The sequence below is a fragment of the Nicotiana tomentosiformis genome, chromosome 8, assembly GCF_000390325.3.
Source record: "Nicotiana tomentosiformis chromosome 8, ASM39032v3, whole genome shotgun sequence".
Lineage (NCBI taxonomy): Eukaryota > Viridiplantae > Streptophyta > Magnoliopsida > Solanales > Solanaceae > Nicotiana > Nicotiana tomentosiformis.
The window spans coordinates 87,140,903-87,160,257 of NC_090819.1; the positions used below are offsets into that span (position 1 = coordinate 87,140,903).

General features: G+C 36.4%; 2 protein-coding genes across 3 annotated transcripts; one reads left to right on the top strand and one right to left on the bottom strand.

Annotated features, from left to right (window-relative positions):
* Positions 1 to 1,405: 1,405 nt before the first annotated feature.
* On the bottom strand, positions 1,406 to 11,740 carry LOC104086333 (uncharacterized). 2 transcript variants are annotated; one of them, XM_009590579.4, is made up of 10 exons: positions 10,882 to 11,738; positions 10,420 to 10,617; positions 8,917 to 9,243; positions 8,428 to 8,491; positions 7,354 to 7,571; positions 7,152 to 7,265; positions 6,318 to 6,423; positions 5,974 to 6,185; positions 2,206 to 2,309; positions 1,406 to 2,047 (listed from the first exon to the last, which is right to left on the bottom strand). In XM_009590579.4, exons 1-10 carry the CDS (start codon positions 11,626 to 11,628, stop codon positions 1,903 to 1,905), a joined length of 2,235 nt encoding a protein of 744 aa, XP_009588874.1. In that variant the 5' UTR covers positions 11,629 to 11,738; the 3' UTR covers positions 1,406 to 1,902. The 2 variants fall into 2 exon arrangements, 1 of the variants encoding a protein (XP_009588874.1); XR_004504330.2 differs by lacking the exons at positions 1,406 to 2,047; positions 6,318 to 6,423 and having other exon boundaries at positions 10,882 to 11,740.
* On the top strand, positions 2,595 to 5,963 carry LOC104086324 (protein PELPK1-like). Its single transcript, XM_009590571.4, has one exon. It carries the CDS (start codon positions 4,326 to 4,328, stop codon positions 5,385 to 5,387), a length of 1,062 nt encoding a protein of 353 aa, XP_009588866.1. The 5' UTR covers positions 2,595 to 4,325; the 3' UTR covers positions 5,388 to 5,963.
* Positions 11,741 to 19,355: the final 7,615 nt, after the last annotated feature.

Genomic DNA, 19,355 nt, shown 5'->3' on the forward strand with positions numbered 1-19,355 from the left:
GAATAACTTCCTCAATTATCCAACTTCACTTTCGATTACAGTGGCTATGTTTTGGAGTATAGTCATTTTAAAAGATTTACCCACAAGTGTTATTATTTCTTGTAACAAATAATACGAAACTACATTCATTTAATTTTTCTCGCTAGAGTATTCATAATGATATTTAATTCTTCACTATGTAGCTAATAGCAGCCCAACTACCCGAAATGAACTCAGTTTGTTTAATCGTCTACGCTTTTTGATTTTTTAGATTTTATTTAATGACATACCTTCCCTCATGGCCTCATTCTATAGATTTACACTACGAACAAGGGCCACCTAATTAATTTTCTCTCTTGTTATTTTTTCCGTAAACTTTTATTGCATTGACTTGGTTTATCATCTTGTCTCGAGGATAATTGGATATTCTAGCTAGAAGACGCCTAATGAAAATGAAAACATAAATATCAGTCCCATGTTAGATGTTCGCACGTTGACTCAAAATGCATGTGTGGTAGTCAAACAAGCTAAGCAATGCACTAATTCAGATAGACAATAATATGAGAAAGTAATTTGGGCGTGATTAATATGACCTTGTTTTATAAAGATAGACATTATCCAATCAATCAGAAGAACAAATCAAAGCAAATTAAGGAGCAAAGCCTATGCATCGTACACTAGCTGGTGCATCTCTTCCTATCTTGTCTAAACTTCTGTTTTTTTTTTCATCATTTGGTTATAAAATAAGTTGTGAAAAGTGAATCTCTTCCATTGCCATCTTCTCTGAATTGTATAAACCTCCGTTACGTTGCCTCCTTTAGCTTTAGCACCTCTAAGCAAGGAAAAGAACAAATAAGGGCATTTAGGTTGTAGCTGAGAATCAATATTGCTGTCTTTTCAACCTCTAATTTCCTAATATTAATATAGTTTAAATTAGAGTGGGGTTAGAATATTGGCCCCTCTTTTTATTTTTCTGTTCGAACTATAAATGCATGCCGGAGCAGTTGATTGATAAAATGAATAAAAAAATAAACTAGTTGATGTATATATAGCATAAGCCCTTTGACTTTGAATTTGAGCAAATCATAATTTCACTGCAGAATGCAGTTGAAAATCCAACTTGGAAAGGGATATATCAGCAATAGTCATATGGTTGAGCAAAGAGACGTATGTAATGCAAGTTGAGACGACCACTGTACCGTTGACCTGCCACCTGCCTTCACTTAATGAATATAGTTGGAAGAGTTACCCAAAATAGATACAAAATAGTAAGAGCCGTTGTATAGTATTATTATGTTCTGAGATGGATCATCTTAATACTCATTCACGAGATGCAGTTCATAGTATTATAAAGGATTCACATTTGCCCATTACCTAAACGCAACCAATTATCTACAAAAACACTATTAAGATTATGGAAAAAGAATAAAGGACAAGAAGAATGAGATAAATTAATAATGAGACAAAATCAAAAAATTATGTTGGGTTTAGTTACATGTTCTCCTACTTAGCCAGCTATGGCTATTTCAGAATGGCTGAGGAATTTCCAACATAAGGTAACTTTGAGGTGCTCTTCAAGGTATAACTCCCAGAGACAGGTGCTTGATATGAGGTTTGTGTATGCCAAATTTCAACTTGAGGGCCTGAAAGAGGAGTTGGAGGTAATTGCTCTTGCTTTATCTTCTCGTCTTCTTTTGTGTTTCCCTACACCTTTGAACTGAATACACTAATTATTATTGCATCATGTAAAGAATACACATGCTTTGGAACAAAACATCAGCAGTTACTTTGTCCAAGCTACAATGGACCGGCCAGAAAATGGTATAACATCTTGGAAAACTATATTGCACAGTACCAAATGACATCTCAAATTGCTACAACAGGCAAAATGCAGAAAATTACTGCCATTTGGTGTTGAATAGATCAGTCCAAGAGGCGCGAGACCATTGCGTTGCTGGATTCAGGTCCATGATTATTTACACTAGGGATGATGTTAACAGGAGATACAAACTTAACGAACTCCTTGAGTTCTGAAAAGCTGCTGTGTTCGCTGTATGGTACTTCATACCTGAGAGCAAAACAAATATGTGCTCATCAATCTATTGTGTTTAACCCATGCTAATCAGAACAAACACATGTTGGTTCAGGAGTTAAATGCCATCCACTGATCTAGAACCTTGATTCAATTATAATTACATACATAAACAAAGTTAAGTAGACAATGACCTGATGATAGTACCCTGCTGCCACCTACTTCCAGTTGACTTCTTCTTTCCTTTACCAAATGACCAACCAGTTGGAGAGAAAGCAACAATAAGACTGTACCGTCCCTGGAGAAGTAACAAACTGTTACATCACCACTCAAATTTGGTTCAATACATAAAATCAAACACTTGACAAGTTAAAATCATTGAGCCATAGTTTCTGTATATGGTGGTGCAGAAACCTATTGGTTGGAGAGTTCCCAGTAAAATGTAATGGATAAGGCACATCGTAAGTACCAAAGGCTTTAGTAGTCAACACTTTATTTCCCGAGGTCAATGACAAAGCTAGTGTAAATTTAAGAAGCAGCCAGGAAAATTTCAGTTTTGGTAGAAAAATGACACAAGTACACAAAAAGTTTACCAAGTAGTCCATCTTACTGCTGCTTAGCGTTCTAAGTAAAACAAAGACGAAAGACATCCAAGAGAAATGCTAAAGCAATAACTTACACTTCCTCCGATTTATTTTATGTCACAATGTCTGCAATTTTAATCGACTTACACAATTTTGTTAATGATGAGGAAAGAGAATATTAACATAGTGGTTGAAAAGAGAGCAAACAGCACATCAAAGTTGAAGTGTGTATAATTTAATAGAATGTTGTCAAACATTTTGAAACGGCCCAAAATGGAGCCATATTAATTAAAACAAAGCAACTATAAAGAGAAAACTATAGTATTCTTAGGTGCATGGGATGCTTCGTTAGGATAGGCTGCTTACATCATACCCCTTGAGGTCCGGCTTTTCCCCGGACCCTGTGTGAATGTGGAATGATTCGCGCACCGGGCCGCCCTTTTTTAGGTGAATAGGATGATGGCATATAGGAATGAGGAGACGAAGTTAAACACAAATACTGGAAAAACTGAGAATGGCTAAGGGGTTTGAATGAGGGCAACCAAAACCATTAGAGGTGTACCAGTGAAAGAATTTAGAGGTGTACTGGTGAAAGAATTTAGCTCTAGAATTTTGTGCAAACATTTGACTAGATAGCTCTCTTGGGTCTTGCAGTGAAAACCCAACAACAGAGAATACACCTAATTGATGTCAACGAACCTGGCATATTTGTAGTCTAGTATAAAGTGTACGTTGAACTGAAAAAGACAACTTATGAGCATAGACGGAGTCAGGATTTGAAGTTTATGGATTCTGAACTTGTCATTGAACCCATAGCTCGTCTTAATTACCGGGTTCACAATTGCATATTTATACATATTTAATGAATTTCCAATACAAATACATGGTCTAAGCAAAAGCTAACGGGTTCGTCCGAACCCGTATCTAATGCTCGAGCTTCGTGCCTGCGTGGATACATATTCAATTCGTGTGTGTATAACTGTCAGATATAGATACACGTAGTTTTTATCAACTTTCAGCATATAATTTGTAGATTTCACATAAAATACTTATATCCGTGTCACACCTATTAGACACGAGTATGTGAAAGCAAATGAAAGATTTAAGTAATACAGTATTGTACTTCCTCAAAACTGATAATTAAGTTGCTCTTTAAACGTTTTTTGTTATCGCTTGTCCCTTTAGGACTTGTTAAGTGAATCAAACAAACATTTGCAAATATTTACCCAAAATGTAATAAGGAATTGGTATTCCAGCTTTGATAGATTTTCTGAGCTTGTATAAGATTTTCAATTTTAACAAAAATTAGCGCCAAAGAGGCGTAAAGTGCATAAGTCTTAACTTGAATAAAGTGAAATGAATCAGCTTAGAGAACATGGAAAAGCAAAGCAGCTTCTCTATTTTCCTTTATTGCCACTAGTTTAGAAATGTATGTAGACATGCAACCATTTTCTTGAAAGTCAATAAATGTCTGGATTTTTTAATTTTTTTAATGTAAGAGAGTCAAGCAAAGTTGGGATTTGATCATGGCTCTCCATTATCTCAAGACCTTAGTGGAACAGCATTAACAAAACATGTCAAAATCTCATATGAATTTGGATTATTTTAAGCATCCAAATCATCAAGTCACCTTCTTAGTTTAGGCTATATAAACTCCTAGTTACTCCATTCTCAAATACACAGGAAAAAAAAAAATCAATCCAGTCAGCCTTAGAATCTAAAAATTCTTAATGGGGAGCCAAATAAAGAAGCAATGGTCTCAAGTTGCTTCTGCATTGGCATTTTTCTTGATTGCAACCTGCACTATGGCATATTCATCTGATTCTTATAAATCACCAGTTTCAACATCTAACAAAGTACCAAGCAAAGTAACCAAAAGCGACAACTATCATATCCAGCCACAGTCACAAGACAAGTATGAAGTGCCTCAAGTGTCCAAGAACCACTACAAGGTACCCTCAATGCCTAAGCAGGAATACAAGGTGCCAACTTTGCCAAATAATGGCTACTACAACAATCCATCAATTCCAAAAGATAACTACAAGAAGGTGCCATCTCTTCCAAACGATAACTACTACAAGACACCCTCAATGCCTAACCAGGAATACAAGGCGCCTTCTTTGCCAAAGAATGATTACTACAACAAACCATCAGTTCCAAAATATAACTACAAGAAGGTGCCATCTCTTCCAAAAGATAACTACTATAAAGCACCCTCAATGCCTAAACAGGAATATGAGGTGCCATCTTTGCCAAAGAATGATTACTACAAGAAACCATCAATTCCAAAAGATAACTACAAGAAGGTGCCGTCTCTTCCAAAAGATAACTACTACAAGGTACCCTCAATGCCTAAACAGGAATACAAGGCGCTATCTTTGCCAAAGAATGACTACTACAAGAAATCATCAATTCCAAAAGATAACTACAAGAAGGTGCCGTCTCTTCCAAAAGATAACTACTACAAGGTACCCTCAATGCCTAAACAAGAATACAAGGCGCCATCTTTGCCAAAGAATGACTACTACAAGAAACCATCAATTTCAAAAGATAACTACAAGAAGGTGCCGTCTCTTTCAAAAGATAACTACTACAAGGTACCCTCAATGCCTAAACAGGAATACAAGGTGCCATCTTTGCCAAAGAATGACTACTACAAAAAACCATCATCTTCTCCACCACCACCTTACTACTATAATTCACCCCCTCCTCCTTCACCATCATCACCACCTCCTTATTATTATCAATCATCCTCAATTCCTTCCTCATCACCACCTCCTCCATACTATTAAGTTTTCATCTTTCATGTTTCCAGAAGGTCCTTCACCACAAAACATATTTCTAAGGAATCTCATTTTGTGAGTTAAAGGCACCATAGCAAAATTTATAATTCTTCCTTTATTGTTTTTCTTTCCCCCCCCCCTTTTTTTTTTTGGGGGGGGGGGGGGGGGTGGATTTGCAGGTGTTATATCATTTAAATTTAAATTGTATGTTTGATTGTTAGCAGAGAATTATTCAATTGAATACAAATTCTTTTTTATTGAGAGTTTATGTACTACTATCTTTTATCCCTCCAACAATTGTAGCTCGACTGGCACTATTGGGATTGCAAAAGTTCAGTATTATCCAAATAAATTTAGCCAATTTATTGAACTGATCAAAGATGGAATCGCACAGCTTGCTGGCATAATAATCATACAAAGTCATTTATCTATTTTTATTAATATCATATATTCACTCCACCTAAATATAAGCACTATTACTATTTGAAAAGATCAAAACGAACTTTTTCCCGTCGCCGAGATACTTAAAGCATCAGATTGCGGCTGCATCAGAATTTGGAATCATCACAAAACACTTGAACATCAAAAGACTTACCGCATACTGATTAGAAACATACTTCAATCTTTTGATGCTAGCCAGTGTCCACATAGGCACAACATGAATTTGGCTTTCCTGCTCATTTAGTGTGAAAAACTGCATATCTTCTCGAGGAAACCCCAGACACTCCAAAATGCGTAACTTTGATGCAGTGATATAGACTTTCTTCTGTAGAGCACGAGCAACCTCAACAAACAACCTCTCTTTTCCTGAACCAATTAGTGCAGAAACCATGAGAAAAAGCCTTCAGATGAAAGCATTAGACATAAGATACTAGGTGGCTTTTGAGCTTTTGGTCATAATATTACCAAGCAATGTAAAGACTCAGATATGAAGTCTACCTATAGTATAGCTACCAATGAGAAACAAGGTCTTCGAGTTGAAAGTTTCGGCTTGTATTGATTCAATAACAAATTGAATAACAGCCTCCTGTTTTGGAAAGTCATACTGCAAGGCAAGCAAACTCTTAGAGCATTTGAAGTATTTAAGGAAACATGCTGATAAAACAGTGAAATGTATACAACTGTATAAACAAGAGTTTCGCAGTATCTGCCCCTCAAGCCATACAGAAAGAGTACCCAATATTCAAGGGGATATTTGTTAATATGACTGTTTTCTGTTCATTGGTCCAGATAAAATAGAGCTTGTACCATGTACACTTAAATACTTGTACCTTAACTGATAGCCAGAACACACCCAAAAAAGCAACATGTGTTAGACTTAGACCTATTAACTATTAAAATACCATGATATCGATATATTTGGCATTCAAATACTTGATATTCTACAAGTTAGTAGTAACTCTCTATAACTAATATATATTCATTTTAACTATGTCATATTTAGCATCATAATACTAATAATTGCTACTCCATTTTGTCCCATTTTAAACAACCAAGATCGACTAGGCTTTAAGTTCAAATTTGGTTTGACCTGTGTATTATATTCATAATAACATATGAAATAGTTAAAATATCACATTCCTGCTAGAATTGAATTTATAATGAATATAAATTTTAGAAATATGTGAAAGTTTTATGCGATATTACTATTTGTAGAAGAGAGGAACATTATGGACCATTACAAAACAGGAAGTGTCACCACATAAGCAAGCACATAATTATTGGTAGGTTGTTTGACTTCATGACAATGAATGAATTATCAATCTAAAATACCTGAGGGTCACAGTATGTTGTATCTAGGATGACAGTGTGGACACCACAAGTCTGCAAGATTGAATTCCTTGTCATTTCTTCACAAAATCGGAAATCCCCCGTGTGCAGGACAGCCTATTGCATGAAACAAACAAGATATCCTCACAAGAACAATCAAACTAGAACTCAGAAAAAGCATAGGGCAAACCAATTTGTACCACACCTTACCATTGGGTGGCTCAAAAAGGATTATCAGGGAACCCGGGCAATGGTTTGCATCAAAGCATATGACATCAACCCCTGCAATGTTGATCTTCTGGTTGATGGGTAAAACTTGTATCTTGTCCCATGGGATTCCAATCTTCAGATTAACAAGCTTTGCCGTAATTGAGGAACAATAAATTTTTCCATGACAGAAGGACTTAGTAAGGCCTTGATAATCTACAGAGATATAGGACAACAAAATTCAAAGCTGGACTGATAAGCTAATTGCTGATCACATAAGCATCAAACAAGATATCATATACACATAAGGATACATTCTAACAGTTCTCAATGAATGCCATGCCAGCAATCAATCAAGTAAGGACTTAACGCTGATTAATATCTACATGGTGATATCCTCATTACAAATGTAACATCCTGAAATAACTCTTCTAACTAAAAGATACAAAAAGTTATCAATTGACTTTCATGATAGAAGAGGAAATTCTATTCAAAAAGGAGAATAAAAAAGGTAATCCAATTTTCTAAAGAAATATAAATTTATATGTGGTAACCATTGGGAAACACATAACGCAACCTTGACAACTTCATTTTATTGACAAGCACGTGAAAGTAAATGTGCTTTTTTGTAATTGTTAAACATGTAATTACTCAATCGAGTAATCGACTGATAGTGTACTTCAAAACTTCTGCAAGCAAATACGCGAAAGCTCTAAAATCTAATTAGAGGGTCAAAGTCAAACCAATTATTGCCTCCATCTCATTTTCGTTGTAGTTTGACTTAACACGGTAAAAAGAAGAGCCGAAAATGTTAATTATTTAGCATTTGTTGCAGGAAGAAAACAATGGACTTTTGTGTATTTGGACTGCAGAGAAATTGTATCATAGAGAATTAAAAGAAGGTTCCACAACTTCTTTTATTCTTTAAAGGAAAGTGAACACACTTTTGGAAATGCCCCTACAAGCAGAGTTAAAAGAGACTGGCCTGCGAGCTGATGCTATTTTCGTTGTTTCTAGTTGTGCTGGTTCAGCTATGAACATTTGAAAATATGGTTAACAGAATAGGTCTTACGATCTAAATGGAAGTGGCTGAGGAACCAATGAGAACAATCTCTTCTCAAGTACTTGAAAGCATCCTGCAAATATGTAAACAAGACACTTTTAGCAATTTTCACAATTGAGGTAAAGACAAGTTTACATCCTAGCAGTTGAAAAAAAGCCTGGTCCTTTATTGACATACTGCAACAATTTTCATTAGCAATAACCAAATGCACAAGCATTAAGATGCAGGAAATCATACAACTAGTTAAGCCACTAATACAGTATAAAATACGCATTGGCAATTTGGCATTGCTTTGAATCAGCACTGTACTATCCATCATATGAAATCCAAACAAATGTGTGCATACCCTGGAGAGCTTCCAGTAACATATGTGCATTTTCAGCATCCAACTTAAATTTGGTAAAACGGATGCTGTTGAATAGTAAATTATGCAATTTTTCCAAGAACTGAGATGATACAAAAGTCCATGTAAGTAGGTTATTTATTTAGGGTATTTACCACTCGGAATGGTGTTCCTGGTACAGAACACCACACGGGAATATCTTTAGATTTTGCACTCTTGGCTGGATTTTTCTTCTGAATTCTCTTACGGGAAGCATCTGAACAAGCCCTACCAGTACCACAAACTCTCTTTCTTTCCGAAACAGAACTAATAAAATAATCTGTTATCAACTTGCTTGGTTTAGTACCGGCATCATCAGGTACAACTTTTGTCACATCTCGCCAAGCTACTTTTTCCTCGGCAGTTTCCTTTCTTAGCTTCAAAATAGAGTTAATAATCTTTTTCCTCGGACCAAGAGCAGTGACACCAATGCTAAATAAATCCTGCAACGTAACTTGAAATAGTGGAATTAGATGCGCAAAAATACAAACAACAGGAGTATCGACTTAAGCTTAGTAGTTTGAGCACCAAGTGAAATAAACAGCTTTAATAGTTTGATCACCAAATCACATAAATAAGTTAACAGTGGAAATAACAAGCACACCTCAGCAAAGCCTCTCTTTACAAGTCCAACTTGGAATGGACTTAGTTTGAAGGAAAGTAAAATGGACTAATTGCTTTTGCACAGATATCACCATGAGAAGTATGTTCCATGAATACATGGCAGAGAAACAAGTCTTGATTTACATAGTATGTGAATTTGCCAGGTATTTTTCCCTCTAGGGAAGAAAATTCAAGTCTTACTTTTACCAGGATCTTTTTTGGCTTGAACCTAAAGCAAATTCTATTTGGGCACAAGAATTTACAGAGAAGCTCCGGCAGTACTCAAACAATAATAAACAAAGAATTATCACTTCAGTTATCTTTTAAATGATTCTTCAAGACTACTCTTCTTTTCAGTTCTCACTGTTCCCACCTTGTTCTGAACCTCCAACGGCCAACTCCAAATAAGAAGTTGTAGTTCAAAACTTGTAATGAGAAACAAACAATGAGATTAATGGTTACGATATACATTTTTCTATGTGTCTGAGGGGGGTGCATTCAAAGGAGGCAAAGGCTGCACCATATTCTAGAAGGGAAAACATACGTAGGAGACTCCTTGAGACCATGACCTCAGCCAGCCCCTGAATATCCCACCTGTGGTTCCATATAGCCAATTAGAGAAATAATTGCCCTTCACATATTACCTAGGGACATAATCACATTAGATTGTTTCAAGTTTTAATATGCTCTAAAGCATTTTAACCAGCCCAATTCCGTGTTTAAAACTTTATGCATACATCAGTCTTTAAAGACAACCATGAATAATAGCCACTTAAAGATAACAGGTTTATTTGTGCATAAAAGCTGGACGTAATCTTTTTTTCTTTTTTGGTACAAAAAGCTGGACGTAATCACCCTCACGAGCACAAGCACACTTTCCAAAGCAAAGAACTCCACCAGTAACAGCCAACAAAAACATAAAACCTATACTTCCTTCTGTGTTCCCGTGACTTTAGAGATATCATTAGTTTTATAGTGAGCACAAGGATATTAGTAATGAAGAACAATAAGCAAACCTCTTCTGTCAGGGATTTTAAAGCGTCCCAATCAATCTCCTCCCGAACAAAGATTTCTTCATATTTAGCAAGTCCAAGATTTTGTAACCATTCCACAACAGGTAATACGCGGACAACCTCTTTAGGAGATTGACGTGGGGAATCATTAAGCACTTGCCCAGGACACTGAACAGATACATCATTATTGGCAGTAACCACCTGCAAGATTATCAACAAAATCCAACTTTAGGTAAACGAAATTTAACTAAATCAGGAAACACTGGTAAGTCACTGATGAACTATAACGGCAGCAGTGACACTTGAACTAGAGACAAAAAATGGGAAATGCAACTGAAACAATGACATGGAAATACATCTATTTTTTTACGTGTTGAATTAGGCCCAAATTTTATGAAAATTGTATACCTTTAAGCAACAAAGATCATACAGTAGGAAATGAGGATTGGACAAAGGGCATCTTACATGAGCTGGAGTCTCCTCATTGTCAAGGCACTCATTAGTGTGAACCTCTCGCATGTCACCACTCAAATCTGAAATATCAGCTCCACAAAGGGGACAACAAATGAGACCATATTCGTCACCTAAGCCAAAACACTCTACACCATCTCCTTCATCCTCCTCCTCGCCGCATAATTTGAGCAGCAAATCAAGCTCAGAGCACTCCTCCAATTCCTCCTTTCTCTCTTCGAGTCCGTCGTTGGAATTGAGCAACCTCGCCTCTATCGATTTAAACAAGTAACCCTTCTTTAATTCTTCCTCATTCTCCGTTCTTTGGGTCCTAGAACAACAATCTATAGTCGATTCTATGCTATCCAATCCATGACACAGATCCAAATCCTCAAAACCGGACTTCGATTTCTCGGAAATTAGTGGCTGTTGTTTTGGCTTCTTTGTAGGACGATAACTATCCAATTTATGACCCGAATCCGAACCCTTAGCACACTTTCCAACAACACTTAAGTTCTCCTTGCCGCCGTGTAGTGGATGCTGTTTTGGCTTCTTGGAAGAGCGAGAAGCACTGGCAGTGTTATTATTATAAGGTGCAAGAGGCTTACGGGAGGGAATTGTTGAGGTGGGTTTTGACAATCGGAGCTGAGAAGGAGATGGATCTTGAAAATCGTCATCGTCCGCGAGAGCTGAGGGTAAGGATTGGGATTGTGAAAGAAGAAGGGTTTTGTTTAGGGTTTTGGGGTTGGAAGTACCGGCCATTGATGGGAGGAAGGAGAAGCTTCAGGAGAGAGAGGCAGTAGGTGGTGTGTGAGTGGTGCTTTCAAATTTGTAATGAAGACTTGTGGAAAACAAATGGAGGGAACCGCCAAAATTCAATCGGTGTGGGCCTAACTTGATTAATGATAAATACCAAAAATGATAATTTCAAACACCCTCCTTCAAATTTGGCTTCGTAACACTATTATCTTTGTTGTTTATTAAACGATACTACGCTTAAAAAAAAAATTATAATAATTTTTTTAATCTATCTATTGATAATTTGTATGTTATTCGCCGATAATATTATGCTAGTTGACGAAACTAGCGAGAGTGTTATCCAAAAGTTTGAGCTATGGAAAAGCACTTTAGAGAATAAGGGTCGTTTGATTGAGGAACAAGTTATCCTGGATTATAATAACGGGATTATAATATATAAATTAAATAGAAACGAGATTATTTAGTGGATATATTTTTTATTGGAAGATGTTTGGTTCATTGGACTAAAGATTCGATAAAATATATGGTTGGTGTATATTAGATAAGTTGGGATAAAATTTTATTTCTAATTTTAAACTTGGATTTTTTAAAGGAATTTGGGGGAAGAGCGTTTGAAAAGGGCATCTTTGTCATTGTAGTATTTTATCCCGAATTAAGTAATCTCTAACTATTATCCCACCATCAATGTGGAATTGAATAATTCATAATTATAAAATAAATTAATTCTGATATTGTTAATTCTGGATTAAAATTCAACCAAACACGTATATAATAATTTCGCATCTAATCCCGGGATTATTATCCCTTATCCTACCAACCAAACGACCCCAAGAGTTTTAGGATAAGTAGAAGTAAAATTGAGTACATGCATTACAAGTTTAGTCGAGAAAAGCAAAGTTGATGTGAGACTAAATGAGCTTGTGGTGCCAAAATACAAACAATTTAGATATATAGGCTCATTGTTTCAAGAGGATATAACAATAGATGAAGATGTTACTCATATGATTAGAATTATTTGGTTGAAATGGAAAAGTACTACTGGGATATGTCATAAAAGGATGTCTACCAAAGTAAAAGGTAAGCTTTATAAAATAGTTATGAGATCTGTAATTTATATAGTAATAAATATTGGGTTGCTGACGTCCAATACTCATAATATGCGTATTGCAGAGATGTGGATGCTAAGATGATTGTACTGTCATACAAGATTAGATAAGATTAAATAATTATATTCACCATAAAGTGCAAGTAACACGCATTAAGGACAAAATAAGAAAAGATCGCCTGAGATAATTTGGTCAGGACCTACATATGCACAGATCCATAAAGGTGATATGATGATGAAGGAATGTCATAGAAATGGACGTGATGGACCTAAATTCACATTGGGAAGGAAGTTATCTTGAAAGACCAAACAAATCCTTGGAATCAATGCAGACTTAGATAAAGAGGGCACAATGGAACAGAAGGATATGTATAGTTGATACCTACTAGTTAGGAATAGATTTTAAACGTAGAGAACTTTCAACATTATTACTATTATTATTTATTTATTTATTTATTTTACTTTTACTTTTACATTATTTTAATAATAATGATAATATGAATTGTTATACCCCATGTTTTCGTACGTGGAAGTACGCCATAAGTAAATTGATATAAGCTCAGAAATGAGATGTTACATCCCGCATTTTTTTTGTAGGTTAAAGTTTCATCGTAAGTTAATCGACGTAAGTTCGGGAATGAGATTATTTTGAGATTATAAGTATTATGTTATTTCAAACAAGGGATAACTAAATTTTTGAAGGCGAGAGGGTAAGCGAATCGAATCAAATGAGTTTCATCGAAGTTTGACATTTTGGGATAAAATACGGTCCGAGCTATAATACCCGATATTTATGGACTAGTGCCATAAAAGATACCACATGACCATAATAGTAAGGTGTATAAGGTGTGTTAAAAGTGAGTAGTATTTTAAATAATTTGAGATAATTTTTAATTATGTAAATAATTGGTTAATTATTTGTTAATGAGGGAATTAACTAGTTAATTATTAATTAGTGGTTGGTTAACTAAAGTCTTTGAATAAAGACCAAGCCAAAAACGTGGCAGCCCCGTCCCAAGAGTTGTGACTCCTATATTAGGAATGAAAGGTGTCATACTTGAAGAACTTAAGTGACACTAAGCTAGACATGTGGGGTCCACCTAATAATTAAGGATAACTTTTCAAATTCAACATTTATCTTCAAATCTCTTAAGAAAAGAACACATTAACGTTCTTTACAAGAGAGCTCAACCAAGCTTTCCATTTTCATGTAACATTATTCCTAAACTCTTAAGAAGAGTTTCAGCAAGCTTTCTGTTACACAACATTGATTCTAAATCTCTTGAGAAAGGGTTCCGACAAAGATGATTTTGCAATAGCAACGTTATTGCTTTGAGCATTTCATACGGATTGTTCCCTATTTTGATCTCGATGTTATGTGTTTCATCGCAATTAACGTGTGTTAGAGGGATTGTCAAGAGAATCGACTCAGGTATATTAAGGCTATTCCTTATTTCTTTTGGCATGATCCATACGACACAAACGAAACGAGCAAATTTACAATTTCCATACATAACTTTATTCATAGAAATATTAGAGATGCTTATGTTATTGATTCCCCATGTGTCATATTATTCTATCATCTGTTCATGGATCTCAGAAAATACGTAAGTTGATAAAGTTTATTTCGTGATATCAATCAAAGGCATAATGGTCTTATGACACTTTGAAAGATTTTATTGACGTACTTCTCTTGCATTGCATTCATTTACATTGACCCATGACCATATGGCATTATATACGCGTATATAAGTGTATGTATATGGGATATGAAAAAAGGTTATGGCGTTATATATGCATCACCACCTGATCAGCTGGTATACGTTGATGATTTGCCCACAGTGGCCAAAATGATATGATGGGATCCCCTCAGAGTCTTGATGAAGTTATGAATACATATACCTATGCATGGTATGACATTTGTACGCATATGCATGACATTATAAAAATGAAATGATTCATAGAGCTATGCAAATGTACATGTCGAGTCTTTTACTCTATGTTTCTCTCATGTCTATTATTTATTAATTTTTATTCCTTACATACTCGGTACATTATTTGTACCGATGTCCCTTTTGCTTGGGGACGCTGCGTTTCATGCCCGCAGGTCCCGATAGACAGGTCGAGAGCCCTCCAAGTAGGCTATCAGCTCAGCGGTAGATGTTGGTGCGCTCCATTTGCTTCGGAGTTGCTTGTTTGGCTAGTATTATTTAGACGTGTATTGTTTGGTATGGCGGGACTCTATTCCGACCTTTATGATATTTATGTACTCTTAGAGGCTTGTAGACACATGTCATGTACATGAAAGATTGTACGGCCTTGTCGGCTATGTTTTGAGTTTATAAATGATCATGTTGGCCTATTAGGCCCGTATGTCACGTGTATATGATGGTGTAATAAGAAATATGCGTTATGTTGGTACTCGGTTGAGTAAGATAACGGGTGACCATCGCGGCCCATCGGTTTAGGTCGTGACAAAAGTGGTATCAGAGCAGTTCTATCCTAAGGGGTCTACAAGCCGTGTCTAGTAGAGTCTTGTTTATGGGTGTGTTGTGCACCACACTTATAAGCAGGAGGCTACATGGCATTTAGGACTGTCACTCTTTCTTCTTACTCTAGATCGTATGTTAGAGCTCAGTTGTAAGAACTCAATTTCCTAAACTCTATCTTATTCATAATACGACGATGCCTACATCTAGAAAGACGGTTCTTAAGAGATATAGTTGTGGAAGAATTGAGTCAGAGGAACTCAATTTTTGCATCATGCTTATGATGGATAAATATGAGGTATTCAGCAGATCATGTGTGTACTAAGATATGTAAACTTCTTGATAAGGTTCCCTAAGGCAAGAATGTCTATCCACTTTTACGGTAAAAAGGAATAAGAGAATTGGAAGGTAGACACAAGTTTCAGCAAGTAAAGGAAGCAAGATGAAAAAGGGTACGAGCTACCCAGCTAATGAAGATTATCGCAGAGGAATATAAGTCTTTTGAGTTACCTTCCACAATAACAAAGTTATGTACAATTGGCCACACCTATCTCATTTTTGCCCTATGGGGGCTAACATAAGTAGTATAAGCAGAAGGCAGGATATCATGATCTAGCTGGGGTTAGGGTAGTCCAAAATAGTGGATGGATTGTTAGCGTTAGCTGACATTTTCAAAGGATACTGCAAATGTGCTAATAGATCTCCTTGTGAGACACCCAGAGGGTGTACTCTAAAATAGCACAACTAGATATGAATACTACAAAGATAGGCACTGGAAGCCTTGGGGATAAATATTACCTTAGTGTAGCTCCCGTCCCTAGTGGAGAAAGAATGTTAGGTAACCCGAAGAGCCAGTAGATGGAGCAAAGAGGAGCTAAGAACAAAAGAATGTCTTGTTTGAGTTTTCAGAATAAAGTGATAGACATAAATGTTAGCGAAAAATAAGAAGAGAGTTAATGAAGCATTATGAGTAAGATATGATACATGGATGAAAACGGTAGATCAAAATATGACAGTATTACAGAGTCTATAGTAAAGTGAAGGAAAAGACGAGAGGTGACATGCCTTAAGACAACAAAAGAGTATAGGCCAGAAAGTCATATCCTCATTTTGAGAAATAAGTTTGTGACTCCAACGCGACTACCAGAAGGAAAAGTTAGACCCTAGAGTAATAGAAATCAGTATGGACTGATGAACAAGGTAAACTAAACATGAACTGGGGACTGAGTAATAGTCGGCATCATGAGAATTTCAGAGATTGCATCCTGGCGATAATAGAATGGGCGACAGAAGAATACCCTTTAAAGGCCATTCAGGAAGACGTTTCCCTAAAGCAAGCAAGGTGAGCAAAGTTAAACTTAAGGGACTGTATGTACCAGTTATACTAGGTGTCACCCTCGCGAGTAGGAAAATTTGTTATCCTTGGTACAGAAAGATTATCGCGAGGCGAGTAAGGATCATCGATGATGTGGAAAGATGCCAAAGATGAAGAGGTAAAACATCTATAGGTAGATCCTCGTGGCTTCAGCTCTTAGTACTCATTTAAAGGGGGAATATGGAGTTATGTGGCATTAAGTCAGAATTAAGTGGTTCTAGTGACTATGGAATGGTAAAGGAAGAATGCGATAAAAAAAGGAATGAGATGGCACATATCCAAATCCTATAGATATAATACAATTCCAGAATATTGTGCAAGCACGACGTCAAGGAGAGGAAGTAAGGGTTCCTGCCCGAGCTGTTATTAATAAATAAGGAGCCAATGCGAGACGTAAGTTAAGGCAAAGGAAATAACCCAAGAAAGATTACGCTGAATATTGAGATGAGAATGGGCCAATGAGTAGTTAGTAATTGATCAAGAAGAGCCTAGTTATGGCTAAACAAGAGGTTACAGATGAGTCAGCAGATCATGTAAGATAAACATAGTAAAAGCCAATATAGTGAGTGAATTCAGCCCCGCAGTTATAATATCGTGATCATTGGGAAATATTTAGATAGGAGTTGGGGCAGTTAAAGGTACCATATGAGTGTTACGGAGATAAAAGAGAGTGCCACTGGGAAGTCAGTCGAAATATCAAGTTCAGAAGCAACCCTATGGGTGGAAGTAAGTAACTACGGATAATTATAGGTAAGGAAGGACATCAAAAAGGTCTGTCAAGTATACAATGTAATAAGCTCACAGCTTTACAAGAGTCAGAGGATCGTCCCTAAATACTATAATGAAAGACTAGTTGAGGAAGTAAGGAAAAAGGCTTCAACCTAAGCTCAGTAACCTAAGGAGGAAATGATTGTGTAATAATAGTCTCACTACAAAATTGTATGCACTCCAAAAGAAAGTGGCACCTACCATGGCTAATGAGCGGGGAGTAAAATCAAAAGTAATATTCGAGACCAGATGAGTTGCACAAAAAAACATTTTGGCACACGTGAGAACTCAGATAAGCTAAGTATGCACGCAACAAGGGGGAAAAAGACCAGGAAAAGCAATTGCTTACATTTGAAGAAAATTGAAATGGAACGAAAGGGATTATTCGATTAATGATCAGCCGTAAAAGACTCCGGTATGAGTTAAAAGATGGAATTGGGTCCAGGTCATAGACAAAGGATTGAATCATTACAAGATTGTATCATGGTTTTCCATAGCATCCATGAAAGGCTAAAGTAATAACTAAATTTCCTTGAGCTGCAGATCGGAAGATAGCTTAAGCCTACATAAAGGCTGATAAGAAGGAAGAGGAAACTAAAGAGTTATATCAACCAAGTAAATCAAGAGTCTGATTTATAGACATCATGATTGAGAACATTGCAGAATCACTCTTAATATAAGAGGTACAAGAGAGATAGTACAAGATCCATATTCTATAACGACTCTATGATAAAGCCAGTTAGAAGAGTACTAACCTCATAAGAAGTCAGTATGAAGCTTCCACTGGATTGTGTATGCACCAGAGGTGCAAGTATTATAATAGAGCTTCAAGTTGTGGATGTGAATTGTACCTATGTGGAAGGGAGGTCATGAAAGATATAGAAGATATGATGCGAGATTTTAAGGCAAAGGTAAACAACGTACGAGATACTCAAATGCAGAAGGTTGTGAACAGTTCATACTTCGGATAAAAGGCTAGAAGTGCGGGGATTCAATATCCAGGAATGATAGCAGTGTCGTCAATGGCATGTGTTCCAGCCTATAGTTTCTAGGTATCGAGAAGCCTAATTAAGAGAGCAAAGAAGATTTAGAGATGATGTGATGTCTCGCTTGATGTTCCAGAATAACATAAGGAAATCTACCGTGCAAGCAAGTTGAAGGAAGGTTGCGAGCAATATAAATGGATATGTATAGGTCGCAAGCTAAAGTATAGTAAAGCGACAAGGTTTTATGACAGGAATAAGGATAAGAAAAGATGAGTGAGAAGGTGACGAGAAATGGATGAGTCCTGAGGATTAAGCCCATGAAAACAAGAGAGCTAGTGGTTTCTCTAAGTTAAGAAAGTGCAGTATAGCCTGAACGAACTCAAAGAAGTCTAAGACTAATAGAATTTAGGAGAGATAGAATGCTGCCCTGGTAGTAGAATGAGGGTATAATCGCGATAAATAAAGGATGACGTTTGGACCTTCGATTGAGTAATGATTTGATAAATTGTATAGGATTAAAATACCCACGTAAGGAGAATCACATTGGGATGCTATGAAATACGATTATGGAAATATAGTATCGTATCGCCCCCAGGTGGATCAGGAAAGTCACTTCAAATATTCCTCGATGCAATGTAAGCCCTAGTGGCAAGGTATTACGTAAGAAGTTTCAAGTTATCAGTGGTATATTGTAGATCAATATTGAGACGAATCAATAATGGATGGACAAAGGTCACAAAGTATAAGATGAGATTAGGTCGCCATTATTACGATGAACAGTAATGAGGAAGCATTAAAGGACTTAGATTTATACATATGGGATAAGCAACAAGAGTAAGCTGGAATTTGGTAGCAGGCCTCAGCAACGATAAATCGAAGTAAGAGTTATGGTATAGTATGACCTACCTAGATGCAGTAAAGTCATACGAATGGATAACCGGGTCTATGAAATAAGATATAGCAATATTCGTAAGTTCAACAAAGTATCGAGCAAAGAACTTCAGTAT